This window comes from Ischnura elegans, chromosome 6, assembly GCF_921293095.1.
Source record: "Ischnura elegans chromosome 6, ioIscEleg1.1, whole genome shotgun sequence".
NCBI lineage: Eukaryota > Metazoa > Arthropoda > Insecta > Odonata > Coenagrionidae > Ischnura > Ischnura elegans.
The window spans coordinates 46,042,333-46,054,933 of record NC_060251.1 but is presented as its reverse complement, the minus strand read 5'-3'; the positions used below and the strand labels follow the sequence as shown (position 1 = coordinate 46,054,933).

At 36.5% G+C, this 12,601-nt stretch overlaps 1 protein-coding gene across 7 annotated transcripts in view; it reads left to right on the top strand.

The window, feature by feature from the left end:
• LOC124160608 (glutamate receptor ionotropic, kainate 2-like) overlaps nucleotides 1-12,601 on the top strand; it is a 491,042-nt gene that overhangs the window by 383,621 nt on the left and 94,820 nt on the right. For all 7 annotated transcript variants that reach the window (XM_046536495.1, XM_046536501.1, XM_046536497.1 and 4 more), the window contains one exon: nucleotides 10,976-11,128. In XM_046536495.1, coding sequence (XP_046392451.1) covers nucleotides 10,976-11,128 — 153 coding nt within the window. The remainder of the gene's footprint in view (nucleotides 1-10,975; nucleotides 11,129-12,601) is intronic.

The following is a 12,601-nucleotide window of genomic DNA, read 5'->3' as shown; positions in this document are numbered from 1 at the left end:
GTTAGGCGCGTTTTTCTATTGCAGACTGTTTTTTTCCTATAGTTTTTGTGGTAAATTTTAAATAAGCTCTTAAAACGTATATTTTGGTGTCTTGCGAACAGGTATGATTTCGTTTTTTTTTACCTTTTTTCAGAACATCCATTCTTTCTCTTGAATTGAAGGAATGATTCCGTTCATTCAGTGTGTATTTCAATAAGTACGCAACCTTTCTTGCGTGTTCTTAAGAATGCGTCTTAGCCAACTGACTTACGAAATCAGTCTCCATTCTCAAGGCAAGATGGTTCAACTCTGCTTCTTGAAGGAATTCTAACATGTATTATTTTGCTATGAGTGCTGATGTTAATGAAAGGAAATGGATATAGCAATTGTATTAAGTAAATGTAATTAAACATGAGTGTAGCGCTTTACTGTACGGAAAGATGAGTACTTAGGGAGGAGAACGAAAATGACTGGAGGCGTTCAGAATGTGTTTGTGGAGAAGAATAGAAAATGCGAAGTGGACGGAGAGGAGGAGGACGACCATGTGCTAGACATGACGGGTGAGGATATTCAGCTTCTACACGAGATATGGAGGAGACAGAAGGTATGGATGGACGGAGCACTTTGTGGGAAGGGGTTGATGAAAACAGTGCTTGTGGGTAAAATGTAGGTTAAATAAAGTAGACGAAGGCAGATAATAGGATAATTTGTTATAATGAAAGGGAGTAGGCCTTATTCTGAATTAAATATGGAATACATGAAGGAAGGGGAGGCAACCAGAATGCTTCGTAAGTACCCCCAAGGAAATCTACCTTAAAATGTATAATACTTTAATAGTTATATAATAATTATAGGGTTAGTAAAGTGTATGGTGCATGCATATATACGTAAGCAAAGTATTAATATGAGGATGTGATAATTAATTTTTTGCAACACGTGCGGGCACCTGTTTCGGAGGACACATATGAATTTAATATCACCAAGCTAATGTTTAGATCATTGGAACTAATTTAAGCCTCACCTGTAGTATCCAATGATTAGAGCTCGCATGTTTGTTCGAAAAATATTTTGCACACATTTAAATGGATATAAGTTTTTGATTTGTGTATTTTTTCTCAAATATTTTACATACAAAATATTCGCAACTGTACCAAGCGAAATCTCGCTATAAATTTGGTACTTTTAATTATTTCATAAACTATGGGGAGGCTCCAAAAATAGTAATTCTTAACCCAAGTGAAGGGTGTATACTTCCATTGTCTGTGGGCAAAGTTAACATAGCACCAAGGGCACATTTATGCAACCAATTAGGGCTTTTGAAATGAAATTTATGTAAAGACTTTTTTATCAGTTATGAAAGATGCACATTTCACATAATGCGTTCATGAAAAAAGTAGTCAAACTCTCATTGAGGCGTAAAAAATATTAACATGATAATAAGTGTCATATTTTTTGCGATTCTTTAAAATAAAATTGCTCGCTGAAATTTCAATCGGTCTCATGTGGTGAGCGAAATTTCAATTTTTTATGAAAAAACTGGAAAAAATGGATCTTTCACTCAAACCCGGAATTGCGATACATTGAAACAATTCTGTCGGTCGAAGGGAAACGAATACTCCGACGATTCCAATATTATATTACGACGAAAAACAAATATTACAAATTATACTATTCTCTCGTTAATTCTAAATAAAAAGTGCAAATTTTGCCGCCCACTTTGAATGAATAGGTGACGTCATTAGAGTTTCGGCTTACGTGCTAGCTCAAACAGAGGGTAAACAACAACGAAGTCAAGCCTGTGAAGTAGCGAAGCAAGGAACCGCTCCAAATGAGTTTGTGACGTCATCAATTCATCTGCTAAAGGGTTAAGGCCGTCAATGTTTCGTCGCTAACATTTCTCTTCTCCATTATTTTCACTCTTTAGTTTAAGTCAGTATAATTAATTTGGTGAACGAACCGATTGTACGGTGTAATTGTAATCGGTCACATACGAGGAACATAATTTCTGTTTCTTCTGAGGGATTTGGTCATCTGTCGGAAATGCCTCCAAGTAACAAGTACATGAGCTAACTCTTTGTTCAGAGTTTGGGTTTACTATCTCTTTTTCTCTCTAGTCTTTCCCTCAATAATACTACTCAGTAAAAAGTTGAAAAGCGCTCTCCACATAGTTCCTCAGCCTTATGCCATCAAATTATAAATCCCTCAAATACGTCCCCTAGCGTCATTAAATCGTTCGACTCTCCAACGAGTGCTAGAACTTATTCTCACGGTAGATCTGCTGGCCCAACCACTTTGGTCGACTCCGGCCATTCCAGATTTCGGAGTTGGGAGCTAGGATAGGAGAGAGCGCCAATTTTTTCCCTTAATCCGTTGCCCATCCTCTACTCTTTCGGATTAAAACTTTTGTCTCTGGATGAGAGTGGGGTTATGGCATGTGCCCTTCGCTGAGATAAGAGGGGAGAGGTTTCCCCCATTTTCTTCTCCTGAGATTGGAGTTACAGGTTACACTCACGTCAAGGAATATCCAAAGAAGTGAGGCTAACCCGTGTGCTCCGGTATCCTCTTATTTTTTTTAGAACAAGAGTACTTGGCCTCAACTCTCTTCAAGCTAGATGAGGACATATCTGTAGATTCAATTAATAAGGGTTGATTTTATTAAGAGTTAGGTTATGAAACGCAAATTGAGAAACCTAGAAGCTAAGGGAAACATGTGCAAATTTATAATTTTGAGAGAAGTGCAGATTATGGTTGGTGAATTTTGGATGCTTTTATCCATATAGATTCAGTGATTCACTTGTATCATTTTATTACAGCAATGATGTGTACCTCACCAACCATTATCTGCTCCTATCTCCAACATTATAAAAATTACACCTGTATCCCCTGGCTTGTAGGGTCCTCAATTGATGGTTCAATAAATTTTTAAAGCTTCATCAGGGCTGTAATGATGAGATTATACAAACTTGGAAATCGGTGAGTAAAATCGAATGTCTTCCCAAGGTTAGCAAAAATCAATTTGTATACATTAAAACCGTGAACATGAAAAAATATTTAAATTGTTACCTGGGCTGGTATATTGTAAATCAATCATTTACGATGTAGGTGCTGTCTTGCCGTGTACAAATATTTACAACCACAAAAACCCATGGTTAAAATTTTGAAGAGTGCAAATCGAAGCATAGTGCAAGAAAGAATCAATTCAGCTGCCCATGGAGGTATGAAAACATCAACAAGCATTTTGGGGAAAACAAACTGTTCACATCATCTTTGTCAACAACGTCACGTCGATATTCAAATTATCCCGAACGCTGCTAAGCATATCACCAGTTTCTATCTCACACAATGTGTTCTCTTTCAGCGAGGTTATTTTTTTAGGGTCATTTCTTCTGCGAACAAGCCTAATAATTGCGAGAAATGAAAGGCTCACAACTAAAGCTAAGGAGGCAGTCACTGATGACATTCTTTACAGAGTGTGCGAAGTGTAGCCTTAACATTGCTCAGGTAAGTAAAGGAGGGCATTTGAAATATTTTTTATCTTCTTATTCCATATTCCAGTAAAATCATGAAATGTATCGATAATTTTTAGAAATCGCGTAGCTTCTCATTTCGTGTAGTAAAAACAAGAGATTTCTGAAAATAACTCATCCTTTTTCAGCACCATTTTCTAAATGCTACAATACTAAAGTCTGAATCACACGATCATTTTTTCCATCCCTTTCGAGGTACATCTTCAATGACTGCAGAAAAAATAATGTTTCACGCTATCATTATCCGAGATTGCCCTCGACTGAACGGCCACAGGAAAACTGGCAGTTTCAGGTTAGATACGGTGTAACCGTACCATTATTAATGAAAGAGATCTTGCTAGTTCCACTGAAAAACATTTTAGTGGAACTTGCAAGAATTCAATCGTTTACGAAGAGATTATTTCTGGATCTTCAATGAGTTAACTGCTGATTCCTTACACAACAAAATCAATCATTTTTCTTTTATATAGAAAATTCACGTTTTTTTAGATGAAAAAGTCAACTGCAATAATACTATCATCTTCATCAATGATCAACAATTCTAAAATTGGTTCGACACAGCTTTTCACTCAAGTCTACTATCACATGGGCGCACCCAGCGAGGGGCAGGAAGGAGTAGCTGCCCTCCCCCCCCCCCCTCCCCAGAAGCAAAAATCGCTATCTTTAAGGAAAATAATATATTTTCATGCAAATAATTTTAAAAACTAATAAAGAGCTGTTCAAGTTTCTTTAAAATGTTAGTTTCATTCACCTTTTCCATGCTTAAATCTTACCTAATCCTTGAACAACTATGGCTTCCCCCCCCCCCCTAGTTTTCATCCTGGGTACGCCCTTGTACTATTAGCCAATATTATCACGTCTACGGACTCCATCTCTTACACATCCTTCTTTACCTGTTCCATATATTTTCTCTCTTTTTCCGTTCTTGCCACCTCCTTTTCCCTCGACGATTGTCTTCATCAGACCGTCATGTCTTCAGATATGGCCTATGAGGTTATTACGTCTTCTTATCAAAGTTTTCCTGAGGCTTCTCTTCTCTCCTAATATTCTTAGTACTCCCTCTTTACTAACTCGTGTAACTAAGCTACTTGATCCTCATCACTCTTCTATAGCACAAATTTCAAAGGCCTCTGCCCTTGAATGAATGGTAATTAACCCAATTTAGATTTAGAAGTCATCCCTCCAAACATATCCTCCAGCATCAAAAAGAATCCTCCTTTACAGGGTTAAACAGGAAGCGATGCAAAATCGCTTACAACGTGTCTCCGGCGGTATTCATGGCAACCATCGTGACGGTGAACTACGAGCATCCCGGAATTTTTTCCCCAATTGTTCTTCAAAGAATTCCGTCCTTGGGACGAAGGGCATTGAGAAGCAGGGAGATGTCTCTTTTTTTTGCATTTTATATCCTCGGAAGTTTCCGTCGCGGCCATTGATTTTAACATTTTATTAATTTCCTCCTTTTAAAGTCTTCCCTGGTTTCTGCTTTTTCGTTTTTTATTCCACCCGTTAGTACTCGTGCACCTTGTTCGAGAGCGACTCGAGTAATATTGAAATGGGCATTTCTTGGAATCGTAATATGCTCGAAACTTGAGGAAGGAGGAGCCGCCACGTATTCGTCGGAATCTGGAACTCTATGGAAGTGTTCCAAATAAAGTGATGCCCTATCATATTTTTTTCTCCGTGTCTCCTTTTACCCCTCACCTCCACGAATGGAATATTCTATCGATAACTTATTTTTTTAATTTATTCTCGCTAGAGAAATTTCAAGATATGATGAGAGTTGTTTTTTCCTGTTTTTATTCGGAACTAGCAGGCCACCCAGCGCTGCACGAGAAATACAATACCCATAAGTGGGACACTTGGAATTTTGATTTCATGGCTGCATGGCAGGATTTTTTGGTAAAGGGACAAAGCAGGTATGATTATGATATTCATATGTTACAGCAAACAATGGAAAAACGATTTCCGTGTACCGAGCATGGGATCAGCTGATGATACTCCGCACCACAACATTGATTATTATGTGTGTCTGTACGTGCGAAGGTCATTAACGTCGTGTTAACGCATAAGCGGGTTGCACCAAGGTGATTAATAATTATGTGTAGAATCCTTTGAGTTATGTTTTCACTTTAAGCGTGTCAAGAGGTGTAGCTACACGGCAAGGTGCCCAGCCGCAGAAGTTATATGACGTGAAGTCACAAACGGTAATGACAAAACGACGCAAAGGACGCGTCGGCCACAAACAGAAGTAGCATTACCTACTGTGTTTGGGAGAATGAGATGCATCTACGTACCAACTTTGGTTGCAATCCATGCAGTCCAATATACGAGCCAGACAAACAACCATCCTGCTTTATATACAGTAAAGCTTGTTTATAATGATCACGCATGTAACGAAATACCGCCCATAACGAGGTTAGTTTCCGGTCCCTTTAACTTTCTTAAGATCGCCAATGTTAATTTTCCCGCTAATACGAACTAAACTTTGGTCCCCTTAGGAATTATTTCCTCTTTTATAAATAAATTAAGGAAATATTCGGTACTTAACCGTTACTTACCTTATATTCAGTTTTCTCACGTGCGACCATCATCACATACTTCCACCGTTGATCTTAAATCCTTTCCCTTGCAGCCGTGTTATGAAAAGGGTGGAGCGATGGTTGATTTTCACCTGTGGCGTAACTATGGAGGGGATGAGGGTATAGATCCCCCCTATGCCTCAGAGAAATAAAATAGTTATCATCCAAAATTATAGACTATTTTTGAAATTTTATAACTGCATCTTCCCAATAGTACAATTTTTAGTTCCAAAATAATGTTAAAAGTATTTCCAGGCATGCAATTTTTCAAAAAAGTTTCCCGGACCCCCGTTATCTGGGGGAGAGTCGCCATCATGGAAGAGAGCATCCCACCCCCTCCCCCAAGCCAATTTCTAGTAATGCCTCTGATTGTCACGGATTTTTTGCTTAAATAAAGAAGATTTTCTGTATATTAGCCGCAATCCTGAATTGTATCGGACAAAATCCGTAACTATAGATATAATGAAATCCCGTTTATAACAAATAGAACAAAGGTCCCCTGAAATTCGTCACCGAGTTTCACGGTATATTATAGAAGATGTTCCGTGGGAAGAGACGATTGGAAATGTTCGCGATGGGTTTATAAGGCAAGTTTCCACCGGGATGACCCATAAGGATTATGGGGGCCTTATGGAATTGGGAGCGTGTTCACACTTCTCTCTCCCACGGTGGCGTATATTACGCCGCTAAAACCTCTCCCGAACTTCACAATACGTTTTCCGTTAGTCCTTTAGTGAGGATGAATATTGGCTTTGGCATTTTATTCGCTCGCGCTCGAAACTCTCGATCGCTGAAAGCCCTTGAAAATTTCCCGTGGATATCTCATTCAAATTGATATTAGCTTGCCCTAGGCTTCGTCGCACTTCAAAGTATTTCTACCTGCCCGTCGGTCATTTTCTGAAATTTTCACGATATGAAACTCTAGAATAATTATTTTTATATTAGGCAGCATTGGTCTATTTTAAAAGTTTCCTATAAGTACATAGCTTGCGGTACTGGTATCATTACCGGTCTCTGAATTACTCTTAATAGTTATCCTGCAATTCGTTATTACTGTGATTTTATCCCGAGAATTTCGCAAAAAAGATCAAATTTCGAAAACATGTTTCTGCGCTTGGAAAAATGAATCTTAAAGTAATTGAGGATTCTAACCGTTAATTTTATGCGCGTTTCTATGAAATTGTATGGAATGCTACAATTATTCAATGTAATATCTCAACTTATCCTCTCTAATGGTCGTAATAATGGTAACATGACCTATTCCCTTACCAAAATTGTGCATAGTGTCAAGAAAGTAGTGAAAAAATAATTTTTCCCTAGTATGTATTCATCCTGGTTTTTCTAATGAGCTTTCGTCAATCGTTATTTCCTTTTTTAATATTACTTTCATCCAAGTAATTTTATTTTAGAATTTTATCATTGTTTCCTCGTTTTAATAAAAGGTTCAAGAGTTCACTCACTATTTCTCAAGCCTTAGTCATCCAAGTAAAACTTTCCCAATTTCTGGTTTCACTCTTGCCTCAACCTGGGCCCTCTCATAAATTTCATTCAGAAGTGATATTATTGGATGCCACTCCAATCGATGTGAAGTTTTTTTTCCAAACTTCGATCCGAACTGAATAAGTATTATCTTTAACACATGATCAGAATTCAATAATTGTGACGCTAATGTTGTTTGCCATTTAGGTGCGTTAGATTTAATAATTTGAGGACCAAAAGGAATCAAAATAAGTAATTAAATAAACTGTTTCAGAGGTCTACGATAAAATATTTACAACAAATGGTAATTTTCACGCTTTCATATATAACTCCGCTACCGACTATGGTTTCCGCACTATTTAGTTTTCCAGGTAATGAAACAAACATTTCCTCATGTATTTATAACAAAGCTGAGGTAAGAGCATGGGGTATATGGATGTGGTGTTGTATGGAAGTACCCTCCTCCTATCTTAGCACTGATATAAATGCATGAGAGAATTTCTATTTAAAAACAGTGAAAATGACATAGAGTGACGAAACGATGGTCAGTAGTGGAGTAGAGTGGAATATGATAGTGCGGAAATAAACATTTTTATTTATATTTTATCATGGATATATTCAAGCCAGAAACAATTTTATTGGATTCTGAAGTAATTTCGTGACACTTTTCCATGAAGATAAATAAAACTTGTGGATTTCACTCACGAGAGTGAAATTGCAAGTTTATTTATGACCATAAAATATAACATTCTTCGGAGGAATATAATGTACAGCCCTGAATACTGCTGTGAATAATTAGAGGAAAAATTATTGATCACTCACTTATGAGTTATGGGGTTAAATAATTCTATTTTTCTGGAGAATTAGTCCCTTTTTCAAATAAGCTTTCGGGAGTCATTAAAGCTAAAAATTCATCCTACCTTCATTAGGAATTTTTGTGAGTTATAAATTGATGATAAATTTTAGTGAGTTATAAAATGATTCCCTTTCAACCAAGGCATGCATGTAGTATAAATATACAAGCAGGGAGAAGGTAATGTTGAAAACATTGACCCAACTGTGAAATCTGATAAAATTAAGAGTCTGAATAAAAAAACGATAATTTTTTTCCTGATTTGAATGGGCACTATTTATTGTACTTGCCGGAAATATTGATTTAGAGCAAATTTTGCGGCGCCATAAACCATTTAAGGTGTTTTGTCTATTCCTCCAGGCTTTTTTACCTATTTACTCTTTAGCTTACTCAACTTTTATCTTCAAATTGCATTTTTATGAGCTCTTATTATTTCCGACGATGTTCCTTGGTGAAGCCTAGCCTTGGCTGTGATATGCAGATATGAGAAATATTTTCTCCAATAGCGTTTCAGTGGCTATTGACAGAGGATTTTGTTCGTTTTCAAATCACATTTGAATGGTAGGCGTCTTGGGTTTATCGGCGGAACAGATTGATCATAACCTTTCCACGAACCCAATCGACGATAAAAAAAACTTATATTTATTGCAACCTTTTACATTTTGATTGACGGATTTTCATGTGCCCATTGTTTACCAATGTCCAATCAGGAATTCTTGGTTTTACAATCTGACCCGCGATACGATCGTATATGGCCCAGAATATATATCCAGGCTTTATCTCTGACTCTATATTTGTGTATAGATTTTTATACGGCATGACTTTTCTCACATTCAAAGAAAGAAACGGGTCAATCATAATTTAAAAAAGCCCATTAAATATAGTCTCCTTCTTATGGACTTTGTGAAGTATTTTTTTTGCACGCAAAGCAGTGATTAATAATATTTCGTTAAAATTTGCAGCTGTAGATAAGTAAAATAATTAAACTTTTTCAGGTTTTTCCTTTGGTTGTTTAATGCAATTTTCAGAGTAATTGATTTAGTGCTTATAATTGTGTGAAATATCGAGGAATTTTGAAGTGCAGATGAATATGGTATGCCATGAACCAGTTATTGGAATCTGTAAATATTTATCATTAGTAAAAATAAATTAAAAAATAGTCCGTTTTGTCAACACCGGTTTTAAACATCGTAGCTCTGAAGTGGTATTTCACCGTTGCACCAGCAAACGGGTTAATTTGGCTGTAGGCGTATGGAGTTTACCAAACGTGTCTTTTGGCGCTTTTGAGAGGATTTTATTCTTTTACTTTTTTTAAACTATGTGGGGACCATTTAGTCTAAATTTACTATTTTTACATGTAAAAACTGTTGAATTTGATAAATTCTCATCGCATTATCATAAGATAAAGTTGTGGAGCGATTTCTTCTACATTCAAGGACTTAAGCGAGAGTAGGAAATGTGGAACATCTCCTATACATCTGAAATAAATTTTATATGACATTGGTAAAAAAGGTGCTAATTTTAGGTCTTTCGATTGGCTTTTCATATTCTTATAGACTGATTTTTTCCTAAGAGATACCACGAATCAGAGAGTGGAATTGACGGATCTTTAATAATGACGCACGGTTTCAAAAGAGTCAAATTACTAATAGGCCGGAATTTCTTTGTTTCTTTGCATTAAAAATATTATACATGGCTTTGGAATCCAAAATATAATTTATGATTTATGCAATAAGGTAATGATAATTGCTTGAAAAAAATTTACAGATGTATATCCTATTGCAGAGTCAACCATTTGCAGCATATCAGTCGTTTTTATCAAAGGCAGAATAAGAAGAACGAATTACCACACCAAATTTGATCGAAACTCACAATCAGTGTAATGGAGAGGTGGACAGAGATGATGAAAATGTTTATAAATATTTATCCATCGAAATAAATGGAACTCAAGTCCTATGTTTTTCTTATAGTAATTGGCATAGTAATAAAATGCTCCGAAGTCATCTGAATTATGCGAGGTGAAGCTGTGGGTCCTCAATCTCGTCCTCATGTGGCCTAGTATTATGTCGAAACCTATGGTATTACTCCTGAGCCTGGTAGTAGAGATAGAGACGATCACTAATGCGCAATATTGATTCACGCCATGGTCCCCAAACTTCTCTGATTTTGCCACGTGATTTTCATCCCTAAGAAGGAATCATGCATTCTTAAAGCATGAAAACAATATTTTCTGTTCTCTATGTCACAAAAGTACCTTACACCAATACAAAAAAATGCAAACACATGCTCTTAAAATAAGTTTTGACCCAAATATCGCTGTTATTGGTGAGTTTAAAGATGTCTAAATAAAAATTATGGAATTTCAACTATGAGTACTTTACGGTAGTGGATTTGTTTAGTGTTCCTTTTCCGGAACAGCTTCGGTGATTACCTTCAATTCACGATTATGTCGCATGATTTGTTCCGTTTCCTTCAAAAGGTTTTCATAAGACTTCTCGTCTCTCCGACACTTCTGAGAACCTCTGTCTATCTTCAATCTATCTTTATTTTTCCAGGCCGAGCCAGCCCTCATGTATGACTCTGTCTACGTCTTCGCTATCGGACTCCAGACCCTGGAACAGAGTCATGCTCTCCAGCTGTCGAACGTCTCTTGCGAGGAAGAACTGCCGTGGGACGGAGGTCTCAGCCTCATCAACTACATCAACTCTGTGAGCATACCTATCCGTTTTTTTAGTAAGTTAGCCTATGTTTTCGGAAGTAATAGTACCAAAAAAGGTGTTACAAAAACATACATTTATTAGGGCAAAGTAATGTATTTAACGAGTCCGTAGATAACGAGAAAATGTTTTAAAATTAGTAGAAGCAAAAAATATGGTAATACCTCTGTGCGGGAGGTACTCATCTTGTGAAGAGATAATTGCAACCTTATAACAATGACAGATAGTAGATTTTAGATTGATTACAAAGTGGACCCTTTCTCTTAATGAATACAATTATCCCTTTTGAACCTTTCTCATTCCTTTGAATTTGTACTTAGGGGAACAAAAAAATTCAAAGTGGAAATCATTTTTTTATCTTGCTCATCTCTATCATCACCAGCACTTTCAGACGCACGTTTTAATTAAATGGCTAAATCAATATGAGTATCTGTGTATTCCAATGATTGGGAATGATAATTACTGTGGAACCATTGTACTCTACAGCAATTTCTATGCCCATTATGTATGCATGCTCGTTCGCTTCTTGTACTACGCCTATCCACTGAAAGAATATTCGATTAGCTAGTAGTAATTAAAATTCATAATTAATTTCTGAACCAATTGTTCTTCATCCCGGTTCACAATGCTTCCGGCTTGGATTTTATTATTCATGTAATCTCGTTATACGTGCACCGATGGGAGTTTTCAGATGTCTCCTTGCGAAGCATTAATGTTTCACGTATGTTCTATTTGGTTTTTTACCGCCGTACAGTATAACTGAATTAATCTCTTGATTCAATGCTTGATTTGAAATTCTAGAAATTTCTCATTTCTGTTCCAAAACCCGTACAGCTGCGAAATAAAATTTTCCTACTTCCAGTTTTGATTTCGGCAATAATTTATGTTGAATGTTTACGGAATTACCGAATGCCGAAGTTTCAGACCAATATTCAATAAAAGTATCAAAAAATTAGATTTTACTGCTAGAAAATTTCTTTTTTTTTCACTTTCGTTGTTAGCTAGTTAGGCTTGAGTTAATCATTTGTGTTGCATAGTTTAGCACGAGTAAACTACCGTTTATAGTGTAGGTAACCTACCAATGACATCTTTTCTGTTGTAAAAGAAAGCCCCAAAGATCAGGGCGAGGAGAATGTATGCTAAAATAATATATATAGGAGAAATAATTTTCGAACGGATGGAATCAATTATTAGTTTGAAGCATATAGCCGCAATAAAACTCCCGAAGGGCGATAGCTAACTTGGAAACTACAGCATTCATTCCGTTGTAAAAATAAACCGCCAAATACCAAAGAGAGATTAATTTGTATTTGAATGGATATAGTATGGAATAAAAAGAAATAGAGAGAGTGAGGAGGCAAGGGTGCTAATGATTTCTTTTAGCAAAGCTAGTTAGAGAAATGGATAGAATAAATATATACATAATATACAAAAACGTGGTGGCCAAGGGAAACGATTGAGTCT